The 16,571-nt window shown below is 39.6% G+C and overlaps 1 protein-coding gene across 1 annotated transcript in view; it reads left to right on the forward strand.

Moving 5' to 3' along the window:
* The window catches only part of sema6ba (sema domain, transmembrane domain (TM), and cytoplasmic domain, (semaphorin) 6Ba), a gene marked incomplete at both ends in the record, with an annotated part of 92,038 nt that overhangs the window by 21,009 nt on the left and 54,458 nt on the right, over positions 1 to 16,571 (forward strand). Inside the window, one exon of the mRNA XM_079820578.1 lies at positions 13,484 to 13,582. Coding sequence (XP_079676704.1) covers positions 13,484 to 13,582 — 99 coding nt within the window. The remainder of the gene's footprint in view (positions 1 to 13,483; positions 13,583 to 16,571) is intronic.

Raw genomic sequence — 16,571 nt, forward strand, 5'->3', positions numbered from 1 at the left:
GCGTTCTCCCGACAGGCCCGGTTCTACGGGGATGCTAAGCACCCTCAAACTCAAGCAAAAGCACCCTCAGTTGATACTGTAAAAAAATTGCCGAAACAAATTTGGCAGATTTGCAAATTTGTGTTCGATCTATTTACAGCGTGTTTTTGCTATGGTGAGTAATATAGCCAATCACAGATGGTTGTTGATCTCTCGAACGCGATCAGAATCTCACCGCTCAAAACGCGTTTTTAGGCTATTCAGTGCTGAGTTAATGCAGGCTCGCGAAACCTCTCATTAACAAACAAAGCCAGGACACAATGTAAATAAGAGATTTATTGTTGACAACTTCATTTTTATTACGGAACTTTGTGAGATCGCGATGAACTGACTAAGCAACAGCATTTTAGTGATCGTAGCGATCTTGGCTCGCTTTCGAGGCTACAGTCTATAATATTCATTGAATTAAACTATTGTTGCTAAGAGGAACGACGGCCAATTGTATGCTGCAAAGTTTCGGGAATTGACATCTAAATATAAATGCAACTCTGCACGAGACAGGAATATCCTCCTGAGACCCAGATTAGAGGTTTTGCCTCTGTAGAGGACATTATTTAGCGAATTTCTCTGACAACATACACAGTTTTAAGTCTGGATATTCTTATGAAATATTAGACATTCTTATGAAAATATTATTACACATCTTTTTACATTACATATTGTCCCAAAACACATTAATATGCAAATTAGATACGGCATTGCCTAAATGGGAATGGCATTTATGGCCATGTTTAAACACATAAAGTAAATTCAATTATTCTGTATCTTTCATAACATTGAGAATCATCTTTATGCAAAGTTTTGATTATAAAACTTACTTGATTGGTGAATGAAAAAAAAACTGTTGTTATTGATAACTAAACGTATTAAAATATTTTTCATTAATTAAAGTAAAGCTGAAATAAAATAAAATGAAGATGGAAAAACAAAAATGAGAACTGTTGCTTCGGCAATTAACTTAAATTAAGGTTAGTTCATGTGATAAAATTACTAAAACTGAAATGAATAAAGAAAAAATATATATTTTTTAAATTATAATGGAATAAAAATGACAAAAGCACATAACAAACTGACTAAGAATTAAGCTAAAATTAAAGTGAATCTGAAATCTGAAAATATAAATTTCTGCCACTGAATAGTTACTATTAGTATGTATTAATATTTTGTACTTTGTATTTTTTAGGGTTTCAGTATTACTAAAATAATACTAAAATAAATAAAAAAATACAATTATTCAGGGTTTTTTGTATGTCTAAAATTTTGTTTTAGTTTTAGTTATTTTAATACATCAAGTTACACTGTATGATCTCAGCTCAGAGACCCACTCGGTCAACTTTACTCAAGTTATGTAGTAAATGCTGCGCAATGATATCGCTCCCTACAACGTCAGACACATAGCGGTAATTAATATGATTCGCCTTTTGCTTGACTGTTATCAAATAGCAAATAATGTGTTGCTAATGTTACACAAACCATGTTCCCGTTTGCCATCTCAGTCTGCCTTCAGTATCAGTCAGTATCCTTAAAAGCACTTTGAACATCATAGAAGGTCAGCAGAGAAAGCCATATACTTCATCATAACATCATAGCTAAAAGTACCCGATTTTTCATATCATCAGAAAAATATAGCATACCGTATGTTTATAGACTCCCCTGCTTCAGAGAATAGAGCTTCTAAAGCCCGCCGGCACGTTGATGTGATTGGTAGTTTGTGATGTAAGAAACACCAGCGATTTTTAGATCACTGCAGTTTTAAGGAGAAAATACTCAGCAATGGTGTTGACTTATGAATTAGCACATGGTTTGTCTGAAAGCATATTAAAAACACCACATAGACATAAACAACATTAAAAATTTGATTTTCACCATGGGGGACTTTAAATCGCAATAACATCTTCAGAGGTAGATAAATGGATCATTCATCATTTATATGAAGGGTCTTCAGATGCAGCAGCTGAATTATTGCATTTGGCTGTCACTCGGGCTGCTTTGATTGGCTTTTATGAAGCGCAAGATAAAAAGATTTCTACAGCAACAACATAGTGACAACAACAAGATCATATCTGCCTCCTGTGATGATACATACTCCTATAGGGAGTGTATAAATAAATGTGTATGTGTGTGTGAGGAAGATAGAATACACACACACACACACACAGCCAATTAAGTATCTCAACCAGTTACAATTGTCATTTTTACCTGCTTGAAGGGCACTGCTGGAAGAGAACTGTATTTGTACGGTCGTTCCGAATGAAAATGAGCAACGGATTCCTACATGAAGGATTCACTGAATATCTTTTTGTTCAAAAATGTTATTGCAGATATTGCTATTTTATAGCTCAAGGCAGTGATATTTGAAGAATAATTTTCAGCTCTTATTAGTCTCAACAATCTGAATACACTGTGTAAACATTCACAATTACTATTTTAACAATTGCTCATTTCATCTTTAAAATGATGTAATTTCTAATTTCTCTCTCGAATACTATATGTTCCTTTTTCCATCTTAGAGAGACCTATGTGTCTAAGCACTGATTGGGCAGTTATCCATCTATACCAGAGGTGTCCAATCCTGCTCCTGGAGGTCCATTGTCCTGCAGAGTTTAGCTCCAACCCCAATTTAACACACCTGAACCAGCTAATCAAGGTCTTATTAGGCATATTAGAAACTTCCAGACAGGTGTTGAGGCAAGTAAGAGCTAAACTCTGCAGGACAGTGGCCCTCCAGGACCGACTTTGGACACCCCTGATCTATACAGTCCCTTAAAGGTCCTGTTCTTCGTGATCTCATTTTTCAAACTTTAGTTAGTGTGTAATGTTGCTGTTAGAGCATAAATAATACCTGTAAAATTATAAAGCTCAAAGTTCAATGCCAAGCGAGATATTTTATTTAACAGAAGTTCCCTTTCAAAGCCTACAGTGAACGGCCGGTTTGGACTACATCCTGGTACTTCCTGCTTTAATTACGTCAGTAGAACAGTTTGTTGACTAACCTCCGCCCACAAGAATACGCCAAAAAAGGGGGCGTGGTCTTGTTGCTCTCCCACGTGGAGAAGAGGAAGTGTTGCGCTTGTAGAGTGTGTTTGTCGCCATGTCGCCGAGACGCTGTTATTTTCATCCCGGGTCTGATTCCGGCTCAAATTGATACGGTAATATAGACATGTTTACAATAACATTGAGCGCATGCATCTCCCCGTTATGGTAAGAGACGTGACCTTTCCGAGCAACGTGCGCTAAGCTGCTGTCGAATCACAACATGGGAACCGCTGGCACAATCAGAACTCGTTACGTATTTCTGAAGGAGGGACTTCATAGAACAAGGAAATCCTCAGGCCGTTTTTAGGACAGTCAAAACAGCGGTATACAGATAAGTAAATTGTGTGAAAAATACTGTGTTTTTTTACACGCGAAACATTAACACATTATATTGCACACTGTAAACACAATCAAAGCTTCAAAAACACAGGAAAAACGGGACCTTTAAAGCAATTTCTGAGGACGCTGTTGAAAGTGGATCGGACAGAGCAGCACAACACACTTGTAGCCAATCAGCAGTAGGGGGTGTGTCCACTCATGATGGGGAAGGAGAAGGAGTGAGCCAATCAGCTGTAGGGGGCATGTCCACTTATGATGGGGAAGGAGAGAGTGAGCAAGAGGGAGATTTGAAGAAAGACTGTAGAAAGAAAGATGGCTGAGAGGCATTACAAAAGAGAAAAGGTCAGAGGAATATCACTGAAGGGTTATGATCAGGCGTTAATATTAGAAAAGCTTTCCAGCGCTGGAGAGGCAGGAAGGCCTGAAAACAGATGTTGAGGTTGCTTTGTTGGTTTCGCTGTTTCACAGAAACAAGATATTCTGTTGTTGTAATGTCAGCTAGTAACAGGACAGTTTTGAGTTTCATTGAGTTACTGTACTGTATTTTTGTTCTTCCTTGTTCTTTTGTTCTTTATAAAAATCTTTTATAAATCCTTAAAATATTCCTGTTTGGAACACTGTGAGCACATTTAATCAAAATAAAACTGAAATATATCTTATCAAATAGTGATTATCAAATCAAAGGCTGCGATTTATAGAAGTATATTGTCTGTTGTGTGCGTGTTGCAGAGTGAAGAGCTGCACAAACAGTAAAACGTGTTTTCAGAGCAGTTTAGTTCACAATAAATGCTGCTTCTCATAAACTCCATCTCTACATGCGCTGTGAGTTTAACATGCATTTGGGACACGATATGGTTCACTTTATTTATGTTCACATTCACAAAATTTCCTACATTTTAGTGGACAGAAGTTTACTGCATTTCACCAGAATAAAAGCTGGATGAAGCTTTGATGAAGCCCCTCCTTCCGAAATACGAAATGTGCTGTGATTGGTTAGCTGGCTCAGTGTGTTGTGATTGGCACCACTTAGCGCGTGTTCGGGAAATGTCATGCCCTTTACCATAACCGCGAGCTCTACTCAGATGTAAATATTAAAGATGGTTTCAATTTCAAACCAATTCACCATTTAATCATGATATTTGTCGGAAAACTATGGTAGCAAACTAGACTGGGTAAACCCAGCCTGATCTGCCGGCGATGTGATTTCGCCCTGCAACTCAGTCTAAAAAACCTGTACATTCGTTTCTACTGCTTCTGTTACACTTTTGCAGGAACCAATCACAGACTGGCTTATCCACCTGGCACGCTATTGGCGGGTTTAACACGATGACGGATAGAGAAGCTAAGGGTCGATGCACGTTGATCACGTCACTTGTGGTCTGATTGGTTGAAGAACTATCCAATTGCATACAGAGTCATTTGAATTATGCTTGTTTATCACGCCTCTTGTGGTCTGATTGGTTGAAGGACTATCCAATTGTGTACAGAGTCATTTGAATTAAGCAGTAGAAAATACATAGCAGACTCCCCAGACCAATGTTCAATTTTAACCCTCTGGGGCTCTTCAGCCATTTCTGACCCAAATTTTTTTAAATAAAAAATGTTAAAAATCGTAGCTTCATCGGAATGGTCCGAAACTTGGTGACTTTATTGGTGCTTGGTATATGAACACCCCAAAAAACAGGGTGGACAGGGACAGGATTTGAAAAGTCTAAGTGGTCGAAAAAAAAATAGTCACACTCAGGACCTTCGGGTCAAAAATGACCCCCATAGGAAATGAATGGGAAATTAGTTTTTTTGTGTATACAATCTACAAACGTTAGCGATTGGTTATGGCAGATCCAGAGTGGCTCTGGGCAATTCCAATAGTATTAAACTGCAACAGAGTACCCGCATTCAAGGAAGTTAACGCTTGTCAATGGAGAGTGGCCAGAATCTCTGTACAAATGAAATGTACGAGAGTCTGGTAGGACCAGGCTAGCTCAACCAGGCCTCGTCCCCTTTTTTGCGTATAGAGACAAAGCACATTTAGGCCACGCCCACATCGGGGGGGGGGAAACAATCCAACCATTTCCATTGACTTTGTATTGCGTGAGGCAATGTCTAAAACCTGCTGTTTTAGGTGTACACCTGACAAGAAAAGAAAAAAAACCTATATTAAGATTTTATAATCTACCAAAACGTAAAAGCCAGTCTTTAAGGAGAAAAAAAGTGGATACAGCCAATAAGACGTGAAGCATCAGCAGGAAGAATGGGTAAATGTTCCTGACACTCAGTATGCCTACGTGTGCAGTCAACATTTTGTCACTGTTAAGTCAAATATCCAAATGTCAGATTTATATATTATAATTTAGCATATCCTGTCACCGATTACGTTCCCCTCCAGTGGGCGTAATTCTCAGTGTAATATAACATGTCGCACTCTGTCTCAATTGCCTGTATCCACTTTTGTGTCTTTAAACGCTTGTTTTTTTGGGTCGACAGCTTATAAAAACTCCTGTGTTTTTGGTTCTGGGTTTTTTAGTTTGGGGGTTCCTCAGGGATCAATTCTTGGTCTGACTCTATTCTCAATATACATGCTACCCCTGGGGTCAATTTTAGGCAATACAATATTAATTATCACTTGTATGCAGATGATTTACAACTGCATTTTCCTTTGGAGTGTGATGGCTGTACATATTTTGCTATTTTTTAATAAGTGCTTGACTGAGGTAAAGTGATAGTTTGCTAAATATTTTTTTTACTACTCAATGAGGATAAGAGTTTATAATGTTTGGGAACAAACAGCTTGGGAATGGCCTGGTTGAAAGTTATGGACTATTGCCCAACAATATTCATGGTCATGTGAAGAACCTTGGAGTAATTTTCGATTCTGAAATCCGCTTTGATCGTCAAGTTAAAAGTGTTGTGAAAGCATTTTTTTTTTTTTCAGTTAAGAAAATTTTCGAAACTGAAACCATTCCTTTCAAAATAAGGACTTAGAGACTGTTCTGCATGCCTTTGTTTCCACATGGTTGGATTATTGCAATGCTCTATATCTAGGCATAAGTGAATCTCTGGTTACTCGTCTTCAGTGTGTCCAAAATGCTGCAGCGAGAATCTTAACAAACACCAGAAAATGGGATCATATAACACCCGTATTGATATCTCTTCACTGGTTACCTGTAAAATACAGAATACAATACAAGGTGTTAATGTTAGTCTATAAAGCATTGCGTGATCAGGCTCCTGAGTATATAAAGGACATGTTGATCCCTTACCAGTCTCAACATCATCTGCACTCCGCTCAGAGCATGCTCCTAACCATCTCACCGTCTCGTTTGAGGTGCCGTGGAGATTTTTCTGTCACGGCGTTGACATTTTTAAAAAGGACTTGAAGGCGTACTTATTTTATCAAGCTTACGCCATTTGATTGGGTCTGAGAACTGTGAGTGATTGGTTCCAGGATTTTCTTGGTGTTATGTTTTATTGTTATTTTATGTTTGTATGAATTTTTGAATTTTTTTAATGAGTTTTTCTAGTTTTTACTATTTACTATTTGGACAGCCCTTTGGTCCATTCTAATGGTTTTGAAAGGGCTTTATAAATAAATTGAGTTGAGATGAATATCTGAACATGCGATATATCAAAAGAAAAGACTCTGCTTTTAAACAACAACAACAACAAAATGTTTTCTAGTTTTAGAATGTGGGTAAGTTTAATAAAAAAAGCTACATTTTGAAAAAACATTTTCGAAGACTACAACGTGCATAAGCACTGCTTTTGTCGCTTGTTTTTGCTCCTTTTTTGCCTGTTTGGATCCGAAGATTCTGTACTCTTTCAGAAGAATAGAGCATCCCTACATCTCCGTTCGGATGACAAAAACAGTCTGGGAACCTCTGCCTTAGTGAGTGAATCTGATGCAGAAAGAAGCGAAAAGCAATTTGAGTGGGAGGAACGGGAGCGAACGGAGACATGCTGAGAGAGAACAAGGAGTGGTGGAGAGTGAGGAAGGTGAGAAGAAAGACAAGAGAAGACAGACTTTGATCAGAGTAGAAAGGAGTGGAGTCTGCTGGGGTACGAGAACGTATACTGCGATGTCACATGCTCTAATCTGAAGGATAAATCTTGACACTTTCTTGATGGTGTTTCACAGAGACCTGAAGCACATGTGCTCTTCCCCAGAGCGAGACCTGCTTTTTACACTTCTGACGGGCGTACGGATCGACCCGCTCACAAACCTGCATCTCTGATGAATTCAATTTTACAGTTTATGAAGCGGAACGTAAGATCTCCCCACCCCTGCTGAGAGTTTACAGCAGAGCACACTGACACAGCTGGGCCGCTTTGCTCACGTTCAGCTGTATGTTTATGGTGTACCTGTGAGCCAGTGCTTAGTCTGGACAGGAATAGATGGTGCTAATGACATTTATTAAGTTTAGTCTTAGTTTTTTCATCTAGTTTTTATAAATGCTCTCAACCTCTGAAACAGAGTTCCTTTCCTGCTGATGTAACCAAGCCTTGTGGGCAGGGAAAATAATATTAACTAGTACAAAACACACAGTTTCTGCCAGTCTCATGTTAATATTGAGTACCTATAGAGTAGTATTGCATCCTTAGTTTTATTATATTTATAAAAGACAGATATGCTGGATAGATTCTTTCCGAAAAAAGCCGAACTCTGTGCAGTGGATGAAGCTAAAGAGTTACGAGGTAGCCAATGAGAATTGAGTGATTCATTAGGCACTTTGAGAGGATGCGAATGTTGTGTCTGAATGTGCATGCGACCGGAAAGAAGATGAGGCCCTTCTCTAACTACGTTTGGATGTGCGAGTATTGCAAGTATTGAACTGTTGGTGAGATGGGATGAGATAATGAAACACTGACGTAGGCTACAGTACAATGACAGTTGCACAGATGTGTGTGCGTGTGCATATTGGGAGTGGGGAACCTGTGAGAAAATATCCGGTGCCCGGTAACTTTACCAGTAATAATAATATTGATTAAGTTCTGCTTAACGGTTCCTGAACGCTGTAAAACAAACAGCTGCCAGGACCTGTCTACGTAATGTCTAGCGACAGCAAATCTAATTTGCAGCCAGGATCGTCTAGCAACTCTCCGTTGGCTTGCGAGCTGGAAAAAACAAACTTTGGTCATGCCAATAACATCATGTATAGAGTCGTAACATAATGACGGCAGAGTTGCGGCGGTTCCGCGTGCTACTTGTAAACAAAGAAGCTGCCAAACAGCGGTCTTTCGAGTCGGCTTTGGCCGTGACTCTGGAAGACTTGGAGTTAAGCTTTTCTTTGAGAAAAGAACAAAGAACGGCACTGAAGTCATTCTTAAGAAAGGAAGATGTGTTCAGAGTTTTGCCGACCGTATACGGCAAAAGTTTGATATATCAACTAGCTCCGCTTCACCTTCTTCGTTGCTCTGGTTGGTTGTAGCGCTATCCTATTGCGTGCAGAGGGAATTTTAAAGACAACTGTTTATCCCGCCCCTCGGATTGAACCCTGCCAATGGTGTGTTCCCAGACCCAACATCTTGATGTGGGTCTGGCTTGTCAGGCTACCATCAACACAGCCGCGTGTGATTTGTTAACATACGAGCTGCGGTCTATATCTGTGGACTCAGATTTGCAGCAGTCAGTATATGACTGTCTGTCACACGGGAAATCAATGAATAAAAAGATTTTAAAAATGCGATGGCACTGGACGCTCGGTGGACGGCTCGATCCTCCTCCACCCCCTGGCGGCCGGCGGTGGCTCCTCCTGTCGAGGGCAGCCAGCAGCAAGTCCCGCGCGCTCCCTGCTCCTCCCCTACATGACGGATGGACGCAGGCTCCAGCCCACGGCGAACGCCTGCGACTCCTCTGCTCCGGCGGCCACCCCACCTCGACCCAGGGGCACGGCAGCGAGCTTTACGTCCCACCGGATCTTCACTCGCTCCAGCACCCATCCGCGCTGCCCGACCTCCTCAGCACCGCGATCCCCCTTAGCAGCGAGGGCTCTTCGACAGCATGTCTCTCCTTCCTCCAGGGCTTCGGCACCAACGTAACGCGGTTCGGACGTTCAGGGAAGAAGGAGGCGGGAACCGGCGAACAATAAACAACAAACTTTAATAAAATAAATGAACAAAGTGAAAGTAAAAGCGGCAGCCCCTCACGGACGACTGCCGCGCACACATACATAAACAAAACATAAATAAAATACAAATTAAAATCCAGGCCTGGTCCTCTCTCATCCTTCACTGGAGTCGCTCGTCCTTATATGCCTCCGTGCTCCCTCATGAGAGGATTCGAGACCGGTGTGCCTCGCAGGTGACGCTCATTCTCAATTACGCACACCGATCTCGCTCGCTCCTCCCATGTCTCCCGCTCGTCCACCTCGCCACAGTAGGTAAATACAATATAGGTAAACCCGGGTGATTACTTCGATATCAATGTTATATATCGTCATACCGTCCAGCCCTAAAACTTGCATAAGGTTTTTGTCAGTGTTTATTTAAAAACATAAAATTAGGTAGAGTATAAGATTAAATATTTAATTGATGAGTTGTCAATACAATACATAACAATACAATATATAGGGTATGATTTTACCCCAAAATTCAACATATTGACTCAAAATGATAACTGCAAATCCACGTTTCGCTGCCTGGAGTCCAGTTGTTTCTGTGAATTGCAGCGATTCATTTGCTTCTCTTCTCTTTAGCTTTTGGCCTTCTGTAAAAATATACCTCAGATTTCTTGTCAAATCTGTTTGTACAGTCAATCTCAAAACTCTTTCCCATTTTAGATGTGGTTTGTGTGTTTTTCAAGCTGAAAACCAATGCTGCCACTTAAGTGAGTTTGCGTTTTTGTAGTTTACACGGAGATGATAATGGGATCATTTTCAAAAACGTGCACTTTGAAACCTGTTTTCAAAGGTTTGTGTTTTCAGGCCCCCAAACGCTGATGTCATGTAAATGAATGGCCAAAACGTTTTAAATTTTTCGTTGACAACCGTGTCGTGTAAATGGGCCTTTAGAGTTCAGATCAGCTGTTTGGTCTTCTAATTGGTGGGTAATTATGGCAAATTGTTGCCTAATTTTGCCACTGTTATTTGCATTGTATCCTGATGATCACCAAGAAAAACACACAGAGGGAAGAAACCGGTATTGTTGATGCGGTAATGTTAGAGGACCTCACTTCCTCAAGCTTTCACAGCGTCCAGGTGGAAATACTCACGGTAGGAAGAGGTGAAAGGTTGCGTCATTTAATATGTCTACACACACACTCTTCAGCTTATCAAAAATGAAAAGATCCCTGTCCGTTCTTCTATTCAAACACATGCACACACACACACACGCTGTAAGTTGATCTATCAATAGGGATTGTGTGTTTTACGCTGTGAGCAGCTTGAATGCATTTGTAACGACACTTAGATCTACATCTCTTGTGCAAACACACACACACAGTGAACGGTGGACTTGCATCTGTAACAACACATAGACCATTGGCAGTCCTGCTAATCACCTCAAAGAGCCTGACCTCAGTGTCGCCCCCCTCGGGTTTCAGCTCCACCAGGAGGCCCAGCCAAACTCAATGGGCAGAGTGGTGAATGGGCCCTACAGTGGAGCTGCGTGTTGGGGCCCACATGCAGAGGTTTCAGCAAAATACACAAAACCACTTCAAAACATTCCATTGATGTCCGTCAGGGTACAAAGGCATTCCTGATACATGAGTGTTCGCAGCTGGTTATCCAGTAGGACTGCTTTTATAGCTGGACTCATGTCATGATGCATTCAAGTCCAGCTACTTCCTGTTTCTGTGCTACACAAAGACATGCAACACCATTGTGTCTATTTAGTCCAAATACAATGTAGACCAGGAGAAAAAAATGCATGTTTTAGGGTGATGCCCAATGTGTGGACTCTGTGATGGAGCTGCAAGCTGGGACCTACTTATGTCTGTCTTCAAAAACAAACACAGCTCTCAAAATAATGATGTCTGGGGGAAAATTACTTGTGAAGCTGTGTAAATATTTACAGCCTTATTCTTTTGTCCATCTTTCCCTACCCTTTCATGTCTGGCCCATTACACACACACACACACACACGCATGCACACACTATGTTTTTGTTTGTCTCTCTCCTCTACTCAAATTTTAATTAGGATTCAAATGACTTTGTTAAATGACATGAAAGTCAAATGCCGCCAAGTCATTGTGATTCAATGACGATCAGCCCAGCAAAACAAATACACAGAGTATGAAATCATTGCTGAAGTGTCCACACAATAATTAATAGGAAAAGTTTTCTATTAATTTCTATTGTGTTTATGCATATTGAGATAACATAATTATACAATCTCTCTCTCTCTCTCTCTCTCTCTCTCTCTCTCTCTCTCTCTCTCTCTCTCTCTCTCTCTCTCTCTCATCATCATAATACCACAAACTCCTGGACATCATGTTATTCCTACAAAGTACCTTGGAAAATATAGTGAAAATACTACAAATCTGGCACTTATTCACTACCATGGCAAAATACTGACCATAATCTGTATCATTCTCCCACAGTGCTTTTTTTGTGATGCTTGTAAACAACATGAACAATCAACAAATTTGACAACTTGAATAAATATTGTAACAAGGTTTGCTGGTAAGGGAAGAAAGATGTGGGAACCGGTGAACGTTAAACATAACTTCAAAGGGGACCTATGATGAAAAATTCACTTTTATGTTGTTTTTGAACATATTTATGTGTCTGCAGTGTTTGTACACCACCACCCATCCACTCCGTTTATTTTCCTCATAAATCTGAAACAGTGTCTCAAAATGAGCTGTTCAGGAATGTGCTCCAATGTGACATCCCATTGGAACAGGCCCCGCCCCTGACTGGCAATCTGCCCATTTAGCTTAGCTCCTCCCCTCAGTGAGCTGTACACAGTCCGCCATGTTTATCTCCTTGCCAACAGCTTTCAATTAAGAAATGTATTCCTATTAAAGCTACGTTATTCAATCAAAAGCGATTTTCTGTTTACAGTAGGTGCTGTATATTACGCTGTCACTTTAATACAGAGATATATACACATTGATTTCTTTCCCTGCTGTTTACGTTCATAGACATAACCATTTTACATTTACATTTACATTTATGCATTTGGCAGACGCTTTTATCCAAAGCGACTTACATTGCATTCAAGGTACACATTTTACATTTTGTCAGTTCTTGCTTTCCCTGGGAATCGAACCCATGACCTTGGCGTTGCTAACGCCATGCTCTACTTTTTGAGCTACAGGAAAGCTTCTAACCGACTGTTTATGTGAACTTTGTGTGTTTTTCAGATAACCTTGTGTGTATTTGACTGTTTAAGCGCACTAAGACGTGAAACAGAACTTAGCTAGCTTTCTGTGCGCATGCCTCGGATTTGTTCGCTCAAAAAACATATATCAGAAGTTTAGACTGATATGGTTTTATAATGCATGCAAATAAAAAACGTTCATGATGACGAAGAACCGGGATGTCATGTGCAAGCATGACCGTGATAGAGATAAGCACAATATAATAATCAAAACAAAACCGAGTTTTGTTCATTTTTGGCAGAGTATCTGAGGCACAAGCTGTACAGGCTCCGCCCTCTTCTGGAAAGCAGGGTGGGGAGCAGCAGCTCATTTGCATTTAAAGAGACATGCACGAAAACACATGTTTTTCCTTCCACTCAAAAATTGTATAATAAATTATCTGTGGGGCATTTTGAGCTGAAACTTCCCAGACACATCCTGGGGACACCTGAGACTTATATTACATCTGTGAAAAGGGGCGTAATAGGTCCCCTTTAATAAATATAAACATAAACAACACAATGAAAGTAAAATGGCAGCCCCTCACGGAGGACTACCACATGAACTCAAATAAAGCACCAGCATAAAATCCAGGCCTGGTCCTCTTTCGTCTTGTTCCTTCCGGAGCTCCTCCGTGGGACTTAAGACCGTCAGGTCCCAACGTCCTCGCTCTGTTCCCACAGCTCTCGGCCCCGCCCTGCTTGCTACAAAATATATAATAGTATAAACAAGAGTAACTTTTTGTTTATTTCTCTCTGTTCACTTCAGGAGGAGTGTCGTAATTATATTAAGGTGCTGTTGAGCCATGATGGAGGGCTGTTTGTGTGCGGGACGAATGCATTCAACCCGCTGTGTGCCAATTACACGGTGAGTGTTTCCCTGTCTCCCCTGTGTTTACCCTCAGCAAACATGTAGAGCGTGTAAAGTGTAATACTACACAAACATCACAAGATCCAGTTCTGTTTATCCTACTATATGCAGTTTGTTTTCATTTTTGTATGTATGCACAATATGTGAGATTTCATCTGTGAGCTGATTCTTATTTAATGAATGAATCTGACTCGAGTCTTGAGCTCATGATACTTTGTTTTTTTTATTTCGCGTATTTAAGTACACTGAAAAAAATTGTGTAAAATCAATTTTAACTCTAAATTGCTAGTACATTTCACAATTAATTACAACTCTTTTTTTAGAGTTTATATAGTGTATTATATAGTGCAAGAACCAGTTATTGTTCAAGTACTAAAAGAATAATATGTGACCTTGTACCACAAAACCAATCATAAGTCTCATGGGTATATTTGTGACAATAGCCAACAATACATTGTATGGGTCAAAATTATAGATTTTTCTTTTATGCCAAAAATCAGTAGGATATTAAGTATTAAGTCCGTCCTTCGGATGAGACGTTAAACCGAGGTCCTGACTCTCTGTGGTCATTAAAAATCCCAGGATGTCCTTCGATAAAGAGAAGGAGTGTAACCAGGGCCGGCTCTAGCTCTTTGGTTGCCCTAGGCGAGATTGAGTTTTGTGCCCTCCCCCCCCCCCCCCCCCTTAAATTGTTAAGCCCACCGGCAACTATAGTTGCCAGTGTATAGTTGTCATTTTCCTTCTGTAAGTATTTTTCTAGATATTATCCATGTTTTATATCTTAATGACACATAAGCAGACAACCAAATAAAGGATTTCAATAAAAAAATAAAAAAATTAACTTCCTTCCTGTCACATGAGACTGCCAACTTCCTACCCCTACTTCCAGGGAGCACAACGAAGGCAAACCCTCCCAAAGAAAGGTAATTTTCATGTTACTAATAAGTATTTTTTGTTGACATATATATATCAACATAATCATGAAGGTCTCTAGAATCATCCAAACAAAACACATCTTACAACAGATCTATAGTTTTTAGTATACTTAGTCAAACATAATAAATTTGATTATGAATAAAGATTGATCTGTTGAAAGCAGTTATTTTGAGTTAGATGCTAAATGTTCTCCTCTTATTCATATTTGACATTGAAGGGGTGCATACAGCATATTTGCCCACCGGCAACTATAGTTGCCACAGATTCAAATACGATTTTCAAGAAAAAATACAAAAACCTGGGGAAAATAAATGCAGAACATGCCATTCAGAAAAAATTGGGCACAAATGGGTTAAGTATTTATAAAAACTATATAAACAAAAATGCTCCTATTGTTACTCCAAGACTTAAAAAGCTAATTATGACTTAAATGATACACTCTAATAAATTGCACATACAAAAATGCTACAAAGAACGTTGGAGGATATTTAACAAATTATGACTCAAACTATGGATGAACAAACAAAAATGCTTTTATAGTCACTCCAACACTTAATCAAGAAAATTAAGACTTGAAGGATCAACTGCAATACATTGGTCATACACAAATGCTAGAAAGAATGTTCAAGGATATTTACCAAATATTAACTCCAAAAACTGTGCAAAAACTCTCTTAAGCACCTGTAAAGACACTTAAGCAAATTATGACCCATAAACTGGATTAACTATACCCTCTACAAACAAAAGTGCTATTATGGATACACTGTACTTACCACTACAAAATAAAAATATATAAGTTATTGTAGCTCTATCCCTATCTTAAATAATAAAAGATGAACAGTTGTTTCTGGCATTTCTATTCACCTTGAAAATTGACGCAGCATTAAAATTTGGCTCGTCTGGATTTCCTTATTGTCAGTGAAATGCGTAGTAGTATGTAGATAACTAGCTAGCTAGTGATAGCTTAGTGACAGCAATAAAACGTCCAATGCCGTCCAATATTGGTTGATAATATCGATAATACGAAGTAAATTTATTTCGTTTGACACCTTTATGGCTGCGATGAGAAGACTTACCTCTATACTGGGCTTTCTTTTGATCGTCTGCCTTTCTCTTTTTCCGTCCCTGTGCACTCGAGGGTTTAGACCGCTTCATTTTTGAAGAACGCGCCAGTGCTGAGCACTTGCCTGACATAACGCCTGTGCTAGACAATATTCACTTTCAATTCAATCTAATAATCAGGTTAAGTAATTAAACGTGCGGCTGAGGGGGCGCCCAAGGATGATCATGTTTAATAAACAGTATGTTTTATTTCGCTTGTTTTAATTCTATGCTTAATGGGAAGTAAGTTTAAGGGCGCCACTAGAGGGCGCCTGGCTGCGCCCCTAACACATTTGTCGCCCTAGGCAACCGCCTAGCTCGCCTATAGCAAACGCCGGCCCTGGGTGTAACCCCGGCATCCTGGCCAAATTTGCCCATTGGCCCCTGTCCATCATGGCATCCTAATCATCCCCATATATATATATATATGATTGGCTTTATCACTCTGTCTCCTCTCCACCAATCAGCTGGTGTGTGGTGGGCGTTCTGGCGCAATATGGCTGCCGTCTCATCTGCACTTTAGCGGTGGATGAGGAGATTCCCCCCTTATGTAAAGCGTTTTGAGTGCCTAGAAAAGCGCTATATAAATGTAACAAATTATTATTATTATTATTATTATTATTATTAAAAGTCATATTCCATGGAGATATTTTGTAAATGTCCTACCATAAATATAAATAAAAAAGTATTATTAGTAGTAATATGCATTGCTAAGGACTTCATTTGGACAACTTTGAATGCGATTTTCTAAATATTTAGATTTTTTTGCACCCTCAGATTCCAGATTTTCAATATTTCTCTGGCAAATATTGTCCTATCCTAACAAACCATACATCAATGGAAAGCTTATTTATTCAGCTTTCAGGTGATGTATAAATCTCAATTTCAATAAATTGAAACTTATTTTGTGGTCAAGGGTCACATATGATCACATAAGCTTAAATGCACA

The sequence above is a fragment of the Gobio gobio genome, assembly GCF_949357685.1.
Source record: "Gobio gobio genome assembly, chromosome: 6".
Lineage (NCBI taxonomy): Eukaryota > Metazoa > Chordata > Actinopteri > Cypriniformes > Gobionidae > Gobio > Gobio gobio.